The 18,614-nt window shown below is 34.8% G+C and overlaps 1 protein-coding gene across 4 annotated transcripts in view; it reads left to right on the top strand.

The window, feature by feature from the left end:
* Positions 1-18,614, top strand: part of OPA1 (OPA1 mitochondrial dynamin like GTPase) — an 82,744-nt gene that overhangs the window by 6,430 nt on the left and 57,700 nt on the right. Inside the window, exons 2-7 of one of the 4 annotated variants that reach the window (XM_046658890.1) lie at positions 623-941; positions 1,597-1,693; positions 3,606-3,713; positions 4,490-4,543; positions 5,248-5,315; positions 13,916-14,026. In XM_046658890.1, coding sequence (XP_046514846.1) covers positions 623-941; positions 1,597-1,693; positions 3,606-3,713; positions 4,490-4,543; positions 5,248-5,315; positions 13,916-14,026 — 757 coding nt within the window. The remainder of the gene's footprint in view (positions 1-622; positions 942-1,596; positions 1,694-3,605; positions 3,714-4,489; positions 4,544-5,247; positions 5,316-13,915; positions 14,027-18,614) is intronic. The other 3 variants (XM_046658891.1, XM_046658892.1, XM_046658893.1) reach the window with 3 other exon arrangements.

The raw sequence follows: 18,614 nt of genomic DNA, 5'->3' as shown, positions 1-18,614 counted from the left end.
TTTTCTTCTTTTTTTTTTTGCTACTTGCACCTGCCTGTGGAGCCAGGTGCCTGAGGGTGTTAACGATTTTTCCTTAGTTTCCATCCCTGAGCTCTCTCAGGGTTGTGAGACATAGACGACAGGGCGAAGAACAGCTGTTCTCAGCTGCTGGAATTTTTGTGCTTGAAAGCAAAAGTTTGAATGCATTTTGCTTTCAACTTTTACTTGCAGTGAAGAGCAGTTAATAAAGTAAGCGTCCCCCATTTTCTTTCCAGCGTCAGTTCCTGGGGCCGGGATCGTAGCCCGCGCACAGTAAATTAGAGGAGGCTCTGGAGTCCTGCCTGTATTCCTTGTATCCGTGTGCACTTGGGCAAGTTGCTTCTGTCTCGGTGCCACCTTTCCTCCTTGGTAGAGTGAGGATAGTAGTGGTACTTTGATCATAGGATACTTAGCAGGATTAAATGAGGTAGCACGTGCTGCAGGAGTGCCTGGTGCCTGGTAAATGGTTAGTGAGTGTGAGCTGTTGAATGACATGGTGTGGTTGGTCCCGTGTGCTTTCCCTGTAGGATATTGCTCTTTCTAGATCACTTCCTTTGCATTGTTGCCCTCTCTGATCTTTGTCCTCTACTCGTTTTTCTTTCAGTGAGGTCTGCCAATCCTTAGTGAAACACAGCTCTGGAATGAAAGGAAGCTTATCACTACAGAAACTGCATCTGGTTTCCCGAAGTATCTATCATTCACATCATCCTACCCTAAAGCTTCAAAGACCCCAGTTCAGGACCTCATTTCAGCAGTTCTCCTCTCTAACTAACCTTCCTTTACGTAAATTGAAACTTTCTCCAATTAAATATGGCTACCAGCCCCGCAGGAATTTCTGGCCAGCGAGATTAGCTGCAAGACTCTTAAAACTTCGATATCTCATACTAGGATCTGCGGTTGGGGGCGGCTATACGGCCAAAAAGGTGAGTTTGACCTTCCTACTGCTTTTCCAATTATTCCAGCATGATTATTTTAAGGTTTTGTAATGTAAGTCATTTTTCTTTAGTGCAGTAGAATATAATCAGATGTTTAAATGTTTATTGTGTCTCTGCTATGTGTTAAGTAGTCTTCATGGTGCTGATAGGAACATCTGAATTTTAGTTAGAATTATAGGAGATAAAAATGGCCTAGTGGAAGGAGCACTGGGCTGGGAGCGAGAGCACCCAGGTTTGATTTTCAGCTTTGCCATTTGGTAGCGCTGACAGGAAAGTGAAGGGGTGTGCCCACGCAACCACTTCTAGGCAGCTCTGGGACCAGAGGCAAGGTGTCCTGACCCGGGTCTGCCTTCCTTTTCTTCCAGTGTTGTTTAAAGCCAAATCATGGAACCTGTTTGAAATAGGAATATATTTTGAATTTTTACATTTTCCATGTTTAATAGAGGAACATTTACATGTTTTATAAACTTGCCTGCTAATTTGTTTTTAGAAGAGCTGAGGCCACTTTGTTTCTAAAAGTTTTGAACAGAATACATCGCTCTTAGTAGACTAGCATGTTTTAATTAAATAAATTAAAAAGTTTTTCTTGGTCTTTTTATGTGACTTTCAGAGCATTTGATTGGCATACTCTCTTATCTTTTAGACTTTCGATCAGTGGAAAGATATGATCCCTGACCTTAGTGACTATAAGTGGATTGTGCCTGACATCGTGTGGGAGATTGATGAGTATATCGATTTAGGTTTGTATCATCAATGTTAAAATACTTTTTTTGGTCATATATTTAGAAAAGAGAAATAGTTGTGTTGAGATAGTTTTTTAATTCATGAATTTAATGTTTAGTAGTTTTATTTTAATGATAAAAGTAGTAGAATATCAAAGAAAAAATTTGTAAGAAAAAAAAGTATTCACTAGTCCTTCGCTTTAACACAGCCACCACTCCCCTTATGGAGTATTTTCTTTTAATTGTACTTATTCTAGGGGCCAGCCCTGTGGCATAGTGGTTAAGTTCGGTGCACTCCACTTTGGTGGCCTGGGTTGGTGGGTTTGGATCCCAGGTGCAGCCCTACACCACTCATCAGCCATGCTGTGGCGGCAGCCCATGTATAAAATAGAAGAAGATTGGCAGAGATGTTACCTCAGGAAAAAAAAAGTAAAAAATGAAATTATATGGTCATAGTGAACATACACTTCAATATCTTGTCTTTTGCTCCCTAAGACATTTGTCAGCATTTCCCGTACTGCCAAGCAACCTTCCCAGACGTCATGTTCAGTGTTGTGTGCCACCCAGAACAGATGACTCGTGACCCACCTAACTAGCTCTTTTTGATTGGATACCTTGGTTACCTCTATTTTTTGTAACCAGGTTCCTTAAAAGTCTGCTAATGTCCAGAGTAGTTTCTCCCCATTGTCAGCCACTGTCCCCCACTTCTAACCAAAGGTAGGTGAGAAAAAAGTTTATTTGGTAGCCATCATTGCCAGTAAGTCATGGTGACCTTTATTTATTTATTTATTTTGGATGAAATTATTTTCCTCAGTCTCTTTTTTTATATTTTGTCTAATTTCTTAGTTTAGGTGTATCTGGGGGTGGAATCAATCTCTCCGTGCACTTGTTCACAGCACTTTCTTAAAGATTAGACCATGCTGCATTGAGAAAGGTATTTGCAGGAAAAGCACTCTTTCAGATTATTTTTCTAATATTCATGAAGGGAGCTAATTTTTTTTTTTTTTTTTTTTTTGCCAGTCCCACAGTGTAGTGGCTGAGAGCCTGGATTCTGAAGCTAGACTGCCTAGGCTTAAACCCTGACTCTCCCATGTCTCCACTGTGTGCTCAGGTCCCATTACGTCACCTCTGTGCCTCCGTTCCTCATCTGTAAAATGGGGTTGATGATAACGAGTTTGTAGAGTTACTCTGAAGCTTAAGCAAGCTAGTGCTCTTGTAGCACTTAGAATAAGAGCTGACAGGTATTCTTATTTTGAGAATATTTATATGTTTTGTTCTTCAGAGAAAATTAGAAAAACCTTTCCTTATTCAGAAGACCCTGTAACGTTGTACCAGACTTTGACAGGATTGTTGAGTGTTTCTAAACAGAAATAAATACTTTGACCGTGCTATAAATAAAGCTAGCAAAAATAAAATAGAAGCTGGCCTGGGCTCTTAGAGTTCATTTCCGGTTGGTAACAGGTGTGAATCTTCTGAGAGACTATGAAAGGAGGGAGAAAAGTAATGGAATGCTGTTCTTGAACTTGAACTGGGATTTTGTCGTGTTTTTTTTGGTTCAGGTCAGGTGCTATTGTGATGTTTTTCTCTTGTTCCTTTGATTCTTTGCCTCTTTGCTGCAGCTTGTCCCGGAAAGCACCTGCGATCCTAGTCCAGTGTGTGCACTGACACAGTGCTTCTTTCTCAAGGCATTTAACTTGTAAATCAAAAGTATCCATTTAAGACATATGTTTGGTGAATCTTTTTAAAAAAAATGGCATGGCTTGTAGAATATCGGAATAGCACATTGTTTCAGATATATTTGCAGTTGTAGTTGTAATAGGGAAAAAAATGGAAAAATACTTTGAATTTATATATGATGATTATTTAAATTTGATGAATGTCTTAATAGTCAAATTCTTATTTTGAGAATATGTTTTTTTATTTTCTCCAGAGAAAATTAGAAAAGCCCTTCCTAATTCAGAGGACCTTGCAAAGTTGGCACCCGATTTTGACAAGATTGTTGAAAGCCTCAGCTTATTGAAGGACTTTTTCACCACAGGTAAGGAAGGACCTATGTTTGATCTCATTTAAAATATCAGGAACCACAGAGGAAAAATAATTAGATGTATTCATTTGTTTATTCCCATCTTTTAATTGAAAACATTTAGTACAAATGGACGACAGGTTTTTGAAAAGAAGATTAACACTTAAGTTTTGTTGTTCTGTGATTTTACATTTTTTTATTGGTGAGGAAGATTGGCCCTGAGCTGACATCTTTTGCCAGTCTTCCTCTTTTTTTTTCCTCCACAAAGCCCCAGTACATAGTTGTATATCTTAGTTGTACATCCTTCTAGTTCATCTGTGTGGGGACACTGCCTCAGCATGGCTTCATGAGCGGTGCTAGGTCTGTGCCCAGGATCCAAACTGGCAAACGCCAGGTTGCCAAAGTGGAATGCATGAACTTAACAACTACACCACCAGGCCGGCCTCTGTGGTGATTTTAATTTTTGTTTAGCCCAATAAAATGAAAATATGCAAGAACTTAAACTTGGCTTTAGTCTTTAGTCAGTCAGGGAAGAAATATCACTTGTTTTTGACAAGTAGATGAGACTTCCTATGTGTTTGCTTTTCATAATTAGTTAGAGCCAATTTGGTGATTTAAGAACAAATTTAATTATGATGGACCATAATAAGTAGAATTTACTAAGATTGATCCTGGTGTATTTGCCCAATTACTGCCCTATCATGATATAAATCTGAGATCTCAGACATCTTTGTTTGCTCATTCCTGTTAAATTTTACATTTTTATTTCCCTTTTTGCTGATTTTTCACAGGTCACAAATTGGTTAGTGAAGTCATAGGAGCTTCTGACCTACTTCTCTTGTTAGGTGTGTAAACAGACATTTTTGCTGACCTTTAACATGCCTTTTAAATGCTTCTAATAAACTAGTTGCAAATAAAATTGCAGACCAAATTTATAATACTGCTTATGCTGAATTTTAAAACCCCAGAACTATATTGGGCAAATTCATTCTTCTCTAGGTGGAAATAATAAAATAATTATTTTGTGGTAAAACTAAAATTCCTAAATATATGTATCTATATTATAAGATTAAAGCTATTAAAAAGAAAGTTTGCTTAACCAAAATATTTTCTTGAAATTTATCTGATTGTTTTCAATAATTAAAATGAAAAGTAATTTTAGTTTGTCTCATCTGTCCTGTCATAGTTGACATTTTAAATTTGATTTTTCATTGTATGTAGTCTGTAATGGCGGTGGTATATGGCCAAACTGTAAGTACTCTCATGTAAAATAATCCTTACCAAAGATTGTCTTATTTTTTTATTGCAATTTTCAGTGACATTTTAGAAAATAGGTTAGACATGTGTTACAGTTTTTCTAAATTTTCTGCATAGGTTACCAGTATGTTCCTTAAAATAGGGATAGTTTTCCCTAAAAAAAAAAGTGATTTTTTTTTTTTTTGCTCTTAAAAAATCCATTTACCTTTTAATTGCCTAGACGTAATTTGAAATTTAGTTGAGACTATTGATATCACTGGAAGATTTAAAGGATTGCATGTTTATCTTTAAGGTTCACCTGGAGAAACCGCATTTAGAGCAACAGATCCTGGATCTGAAAGTGACAAGCCTTATAGGAAGGTAAATATAAAGGCGAATTCTTCATGTAGGTAATCTTGAAAGATGTTAAGTTTTGACCTATGGAAGATCTGAAAATGGTAACATCTGAGGAGCAAACATAAAAGAGCAGCTAAGTAGACGCATTGTTAACTAATCCTGGTGCAGAATGCAAGGTACTGTGCAGCGGTTCTGGAAATAGAATTGGAGAAACCCGTTTCCTTTAGATATGTTCTGTGAAATGTTAATTTCAAGGATTGTCCCCAACAAAGGCTTTTGTTGTTAAATATGTGTGGGAAAAACTGGTAAAAATAAAATAAGCAGGCTTCTTTTCTTTTCCCTAGGATTTCTCAGTCCTTAGTATACTCGTGTGCCTTGTGAATCTCCAAGAGAAGTCAAGTGTACAGAGTTTTCCAGATTTATTTAGCAACAGAACCCTTTTCCATGAAGTATATTCTAGGGACTAGTGTTTCATGGCATATACTTAGGGGAAATATTAAGGGAATAGGAAATGGGTTATTAGGGGATAAATTGATTCTGTTACATTGCTAGTCAACAAAATTATGTACGGGATTATGTAGGGTATGTAGGTTTCAACACATGCATTAATAAAATCTGTATGAGAGTTTTTAGGAGAATCACTGATGTAGAATAACGTATATATTGCTCTGTATTTATATTCATATGTTAACCTGACATTTTCTTAATCCTCACTTTCATCTTTTGAAATTGATTGAGATAACTGATTCCTTGAAAGTTTTTAAAAAAATAATATCTAGATCAATAGATTTTGGGAAAAACTATTCTATGAACATTTTAAAATTAAATATGGAATATGTAGCTTTTCTTCTGAAGGTTATTATGGTTTTAATATATTGAAAGGAAATAGTTTTATCTTTATTTGGCAAGCAGGAAGAAAATAATACCTCTGTGTAGGTTTCTGTCTCTCTCCCTCTCCTTCAACTTTGAACTTTCATGTGATATTCCAAGTTTTAATTATATGTCGAAAGATTTTTTTCTTTTGCCTTTTAACTTGATCTTTTGGAGAAAACATATTTCAAAATGTGTGTGCACGTGTATATTTATGCATGTATATTTGCCTCTCAACTTGACCTTTTTTGATATCTTTTCCATTGGCATTATTTTAACCAAGGGACACCCTTTATTATTCAGGCTACTCCACAGAAAAATTTGAATAGAAATTTTGCCTATTATGCACAGCTTCTGTTGAAGCAAGGCCTTAGCCCTTAATGCGGGTGAACTTAATGTGCAGAGAGGAGCTAATCTAGTGGGGAGACGGAGCCTCTGTTATAGTTACTGTAGTGTGGTGTTCAAGTGACAAGATTTCTTGTTGCCTAGATCAGTTAAGGGAGGAGGTCTGCACATCTGCTCTTCTCAGATATGGCTTTGGTGAATGAGAAGCCTGTTTCAGGGCCTGACGCAGATAATTCCCTTAAAATCCTGTTAAGGTGATAAATGAATAATCAATAAATGATCTGCAATATAGAGGAAGCAAGAGACTGGATCTCCAGAAATTTAATTATATTTACAGATTTTATTTTATACAGTAGACACGAAAGCTAATATATTGCTTTATTTTATAATTTATTCCTTTGTTGTTTGAAGATAAACGCCCTCGTAGACTATTTCCTCTTAACTTTTTCCTAATTTATGGTGATTGTCTTGCTCATTAAAAACTCACCAATTATCATTTCCAACTGTTTGTTGTAAAGACTAAATCTAGAGTTGTGATTAAGCTGCTTTCATTACAGGCTAAATCGAATTGTAGCAAATGCTAGTATAAAACTTTAGTATACAGAAAAACTATTTCCAGCCTCAATTAGTGGTGTTAAATTCTGTTAACATGCAGCAGTATGTTTGCAAGGCTTGACTGTTACCTGTAATACTTAAAAATAATAAACCGTTCAGACAAGATGCAAATAAGCTGATTTTAAGAAACTTGTCTACAAATCGTTGGTTTATTCTAAGTATGGAAGGAGAGACTTTAGCTTAGTCGTAGGCTTTTTGAAATTACTCTGAAACATCAAGTCTGAAAATGTGGGCAATAATCTTGGGCAATAATCCAGAGTTTAGCTGATACCTTTTCGACTGGTTCAGCCTGGTGTCTGAGAGCCCCAGATTTAAAATGGTGTTTCAGGGTTTGAAGCAGTCATGCCTTAGCTTAGTGGTTGTCTGGTTTGTACCAAAGTTTCTCGCTAGACCTCTATGCAAAATGTAAAAGTAAAAGTCATATTTTTAAAAAGTAGTAATAAATTAAAAACATTCCTACAACTAGAACTGAAAACACGATTTGTCGTTTGTAGTAGGAGAACACATCTGGAGAAGTGTCGGCAAGTAGAGGAACAGTTAGGACTTTTCAGAAGTCAGCAGAAGTGAAAGTGACGGGGAGTTGAGGGACCATAGGTGTCAGACTGACGTGGGTCAGACAGAATGAACACCGCGGTGATCTGATTACCTCTGGTTCCCTGTCTGAGGTCACTGGACTTTAGGTGGTGTGGAAAGTGGTAATTGAGGTCTTCAAAAAGTCTACCAAAAGCATATATTTCCACATAATGCTGCACAGGCTAACTAAACATCAGGTTTTTTTGACTTTGCCTGGATTTATATCCATTCAGTTTGTGGACAGTAGTTATTTATGTTGATAAAAAGTCCTGATATGTATCTTTGATAAATAGAAAATGGAAAAATACTGAATCTATTTTTTAGTAAGTGCTTTTTGTTAATCAGAAATTTTAAAACTTGTGTCTACTGGAGAAAATGTTAGAAAAAGCCCTTGGTGTGAACTGAATAATATTCTTAAGACCTAGAGACCTTCAGAACTACCTGAAGACACATTGGCAATGGGAGTAGTGAGCCTGTTTTTGTGAATTAATGGACTCATCTGATTTGTAAATCAGACTTCTGTGTATCGGTCATAATATATATAGGAGACAAGGCTACTTAGTGCATCTCCTATTTTAGATTCAGTAGGATTGTTGTGTTCTGGTGAGAATTAATTTGCTAAATGAGACATTTTATTATCTGTGCTTTTGTTCTCCCGTGTTTCTGATTGGTTGTAAACATCTCACAGAAGTAAGGAATATGGTCTTTCTACATGGTCATTCTGTAGGTGACAAGCACTCTTAGAGTTTATAGAAATTATTTGAAGGACCTTTTAAAAATCCAAATCATGAAAAATGGTATTACTGTTTTAAGTATAATTATTAAATAGTAATACGTTAATGCTCTTCCTTTCCACATGTTGCTCCAGTTCTTATTTGTGTGGCTTTATAGTTGTATTGTACCTCCCAGCTAAAATCTCTTTGCTTTGCTCTGCCTGATTTCCACTCATCCTTAAAGCGCAGCTCAGTTGTCACCTTCATGAAGCCTTCCATCACCATTTTAGTTCCATTAATTATACTCTCAATGTTTAAAACACTTGCCATATGAAACACTATTTATTTTGGCTTGCATTCTTACTATTTAGTGGGCTATTTCCATCACAGAAGCTCTGTCCTCAAAGCACCTGGAGTAGTGCTGAGCTCTTTAGAAAAATTAGTTGATTTAACTCAAAAGAAAGGCTAATTTAAAGGAAATAAATTAGATTGATGCCAACAAAACTGAGTCCAAAGATTTTATGTGATCTGTCTTTTTGCTCTGATTACCTGAGAATCTCCCTTGGCCTCCAGTATTTGGCAGCTGTTGAGAACAGGCATGTGGAGGTAGTACATGTACTCGGTGTTCTTACTTGAAACGAAGCCGTGCTGCTTAAGTACAGTTGCCATTTCTGGGATTCCTCATGCAACAAATAATGCAGAAAATGTGGCAAAATGAAATTCTCACAAGTGGCCCATCAAGTAACCACAGATACAGGAAACTTAAGTTTCCTGAGCAGCTAACAACTAGCAACTGTACTTGGTTAGTTCTTAGCCAGGAAGCCAAACCATGTGTGTCCTGGAGTGTAGTAGATGGGAAGCAGAGGAATCGGAGGAAGCCAAGAAGGGAAGGTCTGCAGGGGGAAAAATGGAAGGGCCAAGCAGGCAACCTTATTTTATTCCTTAATAATAAGCATACTGCACTTTTATGTCATTTAAGAAACATTAAGTATAAACTGTGTACATAACACTTTTTTAGTTAATCATTTAGAACATGGGATTTGTTAGAAATTGTAATATTGATAATAACTATTGGTAATAGACTGATTTGTTCTCTTAAAATTATTTGTAGAAATTGTCTAAATAATAAAATAGGATATGGTATTTCTGAATTGGAGCAAGTTAAATAATCCAAGTGGAAAGCTTTCTTTCCTTCTAATAACCAATAATAAACATTTTTCAGTTTGCTATAAATATGAGCAGAGCTATATATTACTGGGAAGGAAAAAAATAGGAAAATGGTTCTTTTTAGTTAATCAAATAGCAGAATTACTCAAATTTGAAAAGTAGTTTAGTGGTCAGGAATATTTTTTAAATGGAAGGGGAAAGAAGACTTCACTTTCTTAAAGTTCTTTTCTGGACCCAAATTACTTTTAAAACTATTAAAACAGGAGTTAGCAAACTTTTTAAACGGCCAGATAGTGCCTGTTTTAGGTTTGCAGGCCTTTAGGTCTCTGGGCTACTCAGCTAGCTGACCTAGTTTGCCAGCCCCTTCTCTAAAGGGTAATTTAAATATGCCTTTCAGTGTATTGGAATATTGCCTTTTCCTCTTTTAAATGTGAATTGAACCTGATGGGTCAAAGGCACTTTGAAAATAGTGAGACCTTAGTACTAACGGGATGATATTGGGTGCAGACTTTGAATCACACTGCCTGCCTTCAGATCTTGCCCTTCCTACTTTCTGAGCTGTGTTACTTTGAACAAGTTTCCTCTTCTTTTATAAAGGGGGGAGACTCTATTTGATAGGGTTGTTGTGAGGATTATGTAAAGCGTGTTAGCACAAGATGGGCACATAATAAAACTAAATAAATATGGATATTAGGATTCTATTGATAATGATGACAATGATCATTATTATCTTACACTTTGAGTTATTTCATCAGATAACAGCATTTTAGCATTTTTGATTAATTTTCTCCCCTTAATTGTCTATGGACTCTGTTCTGGAGATTGTAAAGAATGGGAAAATGGATTGTAGGGTTGATGCGTGGCTTATTTATAGAATAAGGATTTTTTAGGAAACTCAATTTGGATTTGATGCTAGAAATTTGGCATTATTGGGTAAAAGAAGGTTGTAATTTGATTTATTCAAGCAACAAGCATGTACCAATCCCGACTTGAGGTGCTGGCTGTAACATATTTAATGTGTCAGGCCTTGTTTTAGGTGCTTAGATATAAAAGCAAACAGGATTACCCTGCACTGCAGTAAATTTTAAAATACTGTTAAAAAATATAGTGTTTTAAATTTTCTCACATATGAATGGCTTATAATTTCAACATTATTTTAAATCTTTTCTAACAGACCATTAACTTTTAGGTTATCGCAGCATTTTCAGTTGATATTTTGGTTTCTGGAGTTATCACTCATCTTGATCCTACATAATTTTTTTAAAAACTAAGAGCAATGTACATGAAATATGAGACTATGAGAGCTGCACTGTCAAACTGACAATAACCGGGAGATGTTAAGAGAGCGTATCATCTGTAGTTGTTTACAATAACTATTTATTGATATTTATAAGTTATTACATTTTATATATAATATGTCATTTAAAAAATGTGCTATTTCTTGAGAAAAATGTCTGAGCTTGGGAAAATATTTATTGAAAAAAATGTATTTTGTCCATTTAAGGAGTGTGTCTTGCACAATAGATACACATATTTCTTCCTCTTCCTTACTTCACTCGGCCTTAGCTTAGAAGCTGTGTGTCCCATCACTTGGTAATTAGGCTGAGTTTGATGCCTAAAGTTGGATAAGGGTGACCTCCTTTAGTTGGATAGTATAGAGTGAATAGTGTTTTCTGTGTCTAATTCTTGTTTTCTTCCTACTTTTTTCAGGAGGTAACAGTTATTTTCAACTATCTTCACATAACAGTGCTTCAGTACAGACTTGGAAGGAAAGTGAGGTGTCACTAGGAAAGAGGGTGTTTTCTTGTAATGTAATAGATGTTAGAATATTTGCCATACAGTTTGCATATAGATGTAAGCAATGGATTAGAGAGAGGTGTTTAAGCCATAAATAGAAAAAGAAGCGTGTACCTGATAGACCAACACAGTTAAGAAATGTGGAATATTTTCTCACTGCTTTGGCATTTTATAAATTAGAATACTGGTGGTATGTTAATTAAAGCACAGGCACACTACTGTGTAAGCCAACAAAGGAAGCCTTCTTTAAAAGGGAATTGTTGTATGAAATCTAAACACTTGGGTGATTATGATAAATGACGAAGTGAATAAAAATAAGTTCAGTTACTTTTCTTTCTGCTTGATGAAAAGCAAAGGTATGAAATAATGAAAAATTATGGAAGGAAGCTGGCCAATCTTCTTTTTCCTTCTCCCCAAAGCCCCCGAGTACATAGTCGTATATTCTAGTTGTAGGTCCTACTGCTTGTGCTACGTGGGACGCTGCTTCAGCTGCCGAAGTGGAGCCTGTGGCCGAGTGGTTAAGTTCGCATGCTCAGCTTTGGCGGCCCAGGGTTTCACCGGTGCGGATCCTGGGCTCAAACCTAGTATTGCTCATCAAACCATGCCTAATATGTTAAAACCAAGAATCAAACAAAATAAACGCCCCCATATTATATGCTAATACTTTCCCTTAATTTGAAATGCTTTACTATAATACTATCTTTTCTGTTTGTATTTACTTCTTTTCTGGAAAACTTTTTTGTTTATGTAAGTCTTTGGGGTATATAAAGTAAACTATGGTATTAAGCCTCTTGGTGAGTCTACTAATTAAAATTTGAATATAATGTTAACTAGTATTTTATTTTAAGAGACTTTCTAATCTTATTATACAGAGAAAAATATTTTTGGCAGTTAATTTTATTTTATTTTTTTTTAAAGATTTTATTTTTTTCCTTTTTCTCCCCAAAGCCCCGCAGTACATAGTTGTGTATTCTTCGGTGTGGGTTCTTCTAGTTGTGGCATGTGGGACGCTGCCTCAGCGTGGTCTGATGAGCAGTGCCATGTCCATGCCCAGGATTCGAACCACCGAAACACTGGGCCGCCTGCAGCGGAGCGCACGAACTTAACCACTCGGCCACGGGGCCAGCCCCAATATTTTTGGCAGTTAATTTTAAAAAGCTCTGAAGCTATTTGAAACTCTTAATTTAGATTATTTTAATGAGTGTTAGTTTCCCTAACATGTTTATTTTTATATCTTGGTAAAAATGGAGCCTGTTGTTCTCCCTGAACGCTATTGTGCAAATTAAATAGTGACCTCAATCATTGGAACTTTACCTAGTTAGGTTTCTAATTGAGAAAATATTAGGCTTTGGCATTGCCAATTCTTAGGTGTCTTTTCTCTCACATTTCTCAAGGTCAGTTATCTAATAGGCCAGCGGTTAAAAATATTGTACTGAAAATGGCATGTATTTTAGTTCTTGCTACATGTGAATACGTTGTGAGTGATAAAAATTGCACCAGATTAACCTTTCGTGATTATTAAATGGAATGAATTTTAAACACAGAAAGGTGATTATTTTGTGCATAGGTCCAAACTGGGTTTTGTTTCATATTAACTATATTTCTACATATCTTAATTATGTTCCTTTATAGTGCTTTTGCTTTAGTAATTGATATATTCTTGTTTATTTTTTGAGAGGCTATCTTTACTTAATGTCAAAACAGCTGATAAAAAGTGATAATTCAGTCAAACCTTGATGTTGTATAAAATTAAAACAGTACCTAAAACATTTTTTAATCTGTGAAAAAAAACCCTAAATTTTAGTCAAATAAGCTTGTGTGCATAGGCATGTAAAATATATGAATTAATGTAAAACCTTGATTAACTTGATGCTCGAAAACTCAAATTGATAGTTTTGAGGGACTGTAATCTTAAATTGAAGACATCAGATGTCAAGAAAAAATGTTTAAGAATAATAATTTAATAAGTAAGTAAGCTATGATGTATCCCTTTCAGTCCTATGGGAATTATGGTTGAGAATTAAAAGATTTAGGCCTGAAAGATCAACACTGTGCAAAAAATGTTTTCCTTTCTTCCCCATATGTATCAAGTCAGGAGCATACACTCATTGGTATTGGCAATTCAAAACTAAGGTTTGAAGTGTTTGTTTTCTTGACTTTCCTGTGACGAGGAAATTCAGTTAACGACAGCGCTGCAGCACCACCTTCCTTGAGCATCCCAGTTAGTCTAGGCTTACTACATGTCGATATTATATATCTGGCTTGTTTTATTCAGCAAACAGTTACTTACTGCATTTGCCTTTTCACTTTATAAACTATGTTGTTTTATATTTCTGAGACATCTAATTTTCCTCAGGGGAAAAATGGAAATGTGGTACAGAGCGCAATTATACAGTGGCTCTACAGGTCCGTAAATGAGTTTCCATTTTTGTTATAAGCCATTCATTCCTTCCTAACTTGCATCTATTCCTTGCTTGTGCCCTTTGGTTTAACATTGTTTTCCTCCCCAATTTTCCTCTTCTCCTCATTGTAAACTCATGGCAGGGTCTGCTTGGTGAGCTCATTCTCTTACAACAGCAAATTCAAGAGCATGAAGAGGAAGCACGCAGAGCCGCTGGCCAATATAGCACGAGCTATGCCCAACAGAAGCGCAAGGTGATGGATGGTTTAAGGGGGCTACTGATTGTTCACACTAATCAGCCATTTCTACCAGATCATGTCACCTTAATCCATTCATGGACTCCAATTATGAGAAATTACTTTTGACAAGTAAAAATATGAAAGATACATAATACAAATATGTAACTTTCTGGGAATGGATAAACAAACCCAAAATATTAAACATAGGAATTTATCTTCTGAAAATTAGATTATCTGCGAGGACCCATGGATTTCTGTTTAGAGAAGAATTGTGAATTGCAGGTTACTTGATCCAGTTATTGAATCATCCTGAGTTTGTAGCCAACTTGTCAATTTGTTTGTTCTCCAAGTTTTCATTTCTAAAATGAAAAAGATTACTGTGGATGACCATGTTAAGTTATTTAAAGAATGACATTTATTTGTTTTAGCTGGGATCGTTCAGAAGAGGATGTTCTTATTTCTTATAGAAGAAAACTATTTTGGTTTAACTTTAGAGCAAAGTCATTCTTATACACTTTGATAAATTCATTGCATGAAGTTTTTCCACATTCATCAATAAAGTCAACACAAGTAAATTTTCACTGTGGACTGCTGAAAGATTGAACATTGGAAAGTTGCTATTACTCTGGTTGCTAAAGAACAGATTCTAATGAAAGTCAGCATAAATCTCTATAAATATTTGCTTATAGGTGCAATCAAGTTCTTAAAAATATGCTTTTGGCTGTTAGATGATCCCACAGTGTAGATCCCAAGGTTAATGTTCTAAAGAAACTTTTTGAGTCAAAATGAAATGAATGTAATGATTTTAAAGTTATACTCTGAGATCTTGAAATCAGCTAGTTATGTTATGTAAATTAGATCAGAAAAGTTTTAAAGTTATGTACAAATATTACTCAGGATGAAAGATTCAGTCATATAATTAGCTTCCTGTAGGTTCTGATATTGAACTTAACCAATATTACAGATAATGATTTAGTGCAGTAATTCTGCTGGCTAACCTTATCTCATTTGGTGGTGGTGAATACTTGAGTACTCATTTATTTTTTCAGTGTCATTTCCTGGCTTTTCTCAATTCCATGGCTGTGGAATCAACTCCTGTATATTTTTAGCTTTCAGTGAATGAATAATATAGGCAGAAATAGAAAATAAGTTATTTTCCTACTTGGTTAAATTAAAGTAGATTTGTTAAACCAAGGAAGAACTTATTTTAAATGGTGCTCTAGCGTTCTCTGTCCTGTGTGCTGTGGCGAGTACCATTTAAATATTCCAACAAATTGGATGCTTAGGCTGAGCCATCCGTTCCTTAGCTTTGTTACAGAAAGAAGGGGAAGGAGCTACTGTGTTCTGATGTGTTAGTTAGAAGTATGAATATAGCTCTAGTTACAAGTTTTTCCTAAGTGTTTTTGCATAATGGTAAAATAATTTGAAAGAAGTCCCATAGATCTGCCATTAAAAGATTCTAAGATGTGGTTTAAGATTATCGGTATGCTCTTGAATCAAATGGTTTAAGGGATATTAATAGTGAATACTGGTCAATTTCTACATTGCCGAAGGTTAATGTTCATTTGAGGCTTACTTTACTAACCTTTTTTCAGGCTTAGAGATATCATTCATATTTCTAATATTTATTGGATTATCCATATAACCCTTTTATTCCTCCCTTTCCCCTAATGACTCACAGGACTGTATCTCCTTCCCTTTGGTTTATTAAGGCATACTTAATGGAGCACCAAAAAGGGCTTATTCCTGCCCACTTTGGAGTTACCTTGTGCAAAAGTAAATGGGATTTTAAAAACAATTTTTGCTCTTCTATAACAATATCATTCCCCATACTATCCTGATGGATAGTTTCTTGCTATTTCTTACCCCCTTCTCTCCCTGTAGTCAGTACACAGCTAAGTTATCAGCCCTTCACTGTCATAAGGATCAAAATCCTAATTCATGAGATTTTTATCATTCCAGGCATTTGAGTACATGAGGTACAAAACCACAGCTACTTTTTGTTCCTTTTTAATCATTCTTTCTCCCTTACCCTCTTGAAAATATTAAGAATTCTTCATTTTTTATATCTTGCTAGTAGCAGCTAATAAATTTTCCCTGTATCTTCTGAGCAAAGGAGCTCATGCAAGCGACAGTAGATTAAAACTGCCAGTGGTAGTTTTGCCTCCCAGGAATACGTACACATACATAGAAATTTTTACCAGTCATATATATATATATATATAGGTATTTCAGAATGGCCACAGTGCCTTAGTAGGAAAAAATACTTAAAATTTTAAAATCAGGCTTGGTTTTGTGAGGAGCTAGTAAAGGTTTTTCTCTTTCAGCTTTAGCTTGTTTCTGCGGAGGATTCCGCTCTTTCTCCATCAGTTTCACAGCTGTGGAATTGTAGAAAAGCTCTGGTTTCAAGGCCATTGATACCCATTTCTGTCAGGGTGAGTTTTAAGTTAATTTCATTATGCAAACTGAATAAATTAAACTACAGGACAAGAACTTATTCTTGTCGTAAGTAGCTGAATTTTACCAGTAAAGTACATCAAAATAAAATATTCCCAAATTGCTAGTTAAGACCTTGAATGTGACAGATTAAAAACAGCATGTTCTTTTCTCTTAAGAAAATGTCAAAGTATCTTCTCATTAATCTTTAATATTTATTTTGTAAACCTTAAGGTTTTCATCTTGTTTCCTAGAAAATATTAGATCTAATTCTTGACTTCATTACCTATCTTTTAATACAATATTAATTTTGATGTTCCATTAAACTAGCTGATAGGAAGTGTATTGGTAAAACTATGCATGAGTTATTCCTAACAATCATCCCAGAAGGACAAATGATAAATCTAAATACTCATAAAAACTTAACAGTCATGATTACTAAATACTAATATTAGCATAAAGGTTGTAGTTCTAATAAACTTATATTATTCTAATAACCTTACATTATTATTTTAACTTTTTATATACCCTTTTTATTTACCAAATTACTAAGTTAATCTTTTATAGCCTTTGGCTTATAGTAAACATTCTAACTGTTTTGTGTGATTGTATTAGTTTCTTAATTATTGCCCCAAATTTAAAGTAATGTTGAATTTTCTATTGTAATTTAAGATATATGCACAAAATCGTTAAATATTCACGTTCAAAACTAAAACAGTTTATACTAATACTATTTATACAATTCATACTAATTTAGCTGCCATTGGATGAATATTTAATGGAACAGAGTAAATCAAAGTACCTTTTAAAATGAATTAGGAATTTAATCTGCATAACAGAGTTTTTATGACCACATTATTACAGTATGATGACATGCCATATGATCAAAATATGGACTTATTTATTTCTTCATTAGCCTTCAGATTTTGTTGTTTGGGTTGTGGGCTCCTTCCCAACTTGCTTGTTTTCTCAATTTTAGGAGACTATTAATAATTCTTGTCCATTTTTCACAAACACATAGTCAAATGAAAAAAGCTTCTATCCACAAGTCTGCTTGCTATGTGGAATGAGAAAACAGTAAAACAAAACTTCTTTTATATTATCTTTTTTATAATTACTATGTCATATTTGGAGATTTTTAGGCATAGGCTTTTAAGGAAAAAAAATATGTACCTATTGTTTCCAGCAAGCATTGTCATTTTTGTTTAAAATAAATTTGAGGAAGTTTTTGAGAAAGTATTTGGAAGTAGGAATTAAAATCTCAAAATAACTTTTTATTGCATGGATAAGACTTATTAATATCTACCTCAATAAGCAAATCATTTAAAATTTTTTCATATATATTTGCTATCATGATAATCTTGATTTCTTAAATAGCCAATGAATGAAGATGAACAAAGATTTACATGAATTTTAACTTGATTTTTGTCTCTGTGAAATAAATTCATGTTTACAAATTTTGATTGTCAGAAATTAGACAATTATTTTGAAAGACTGAGGATGACAACTTCGGCACCTCACGCAAGAGTCAAGTTAATGTGGATTTGTCATAAATGACATCATTGTATTACATATTTAGAATTGTATTGTGACTACTTTAAAGCCTGTTATACAGTAAAGTTCTTTGTTGTTTTTGGATATTTTATTTTAGAGCTATTAGCATTAGTAACAATTTGAAGTAGTTTCCACAATACCTGTGGATTTTATCCTACTTTTATTTTATGTTCAAATCAATTTTAGTTGCTTTATTTGACTTCATTGATACTGATGCATTCTCTGTATTATGGGTTAGCCAATCTTGCGCTGGAACTGAATTTAAAAACAAGTATCTGGCTCCACTTAAAGCTCTGAAAATGCAAGTTGTTCTTTGCATTTATTAAACACTTCCCTGCTTCAAAGAGTAGAAATGGACAATATTTTCTTTAAAGATACACTGTGACCAGTGAGCTTTTTCACTAGCTGTAAATGATAACATGTCTGACTCCCCAAAACACAGTTCTTAGGGATATCAGTGCTTTATTTCTCCAAGCATCCAAGTGCCTGTGCTTGAGTACAAACCAGCCTATGAAGAATATAGTCACCAGATGTTTGATCTCTTAGTTTTCTAACAAATCATTTGTAAGAAATGACTAGAATGGTAACAGGGAAATGATTGCTTTTTAAGTAA

Source organism: Equus quagga, chromosome 4 (genome assembly GCF_021613505.1).
Source record: "Equus quagga isolate Etosha38 chromosome 4, UCLA_HA_Equagga_1.0, whole genome shotgun sequence".
Taxonomy (NCBI): Eukaryota; Metazoa; Chordata; class Mammalia; order Perissodactyla; family Equidae; genus Equus; species Equus quagga.
This window is presented reverse-complemented; position numbering and strand designations above follow the sequence as displayed.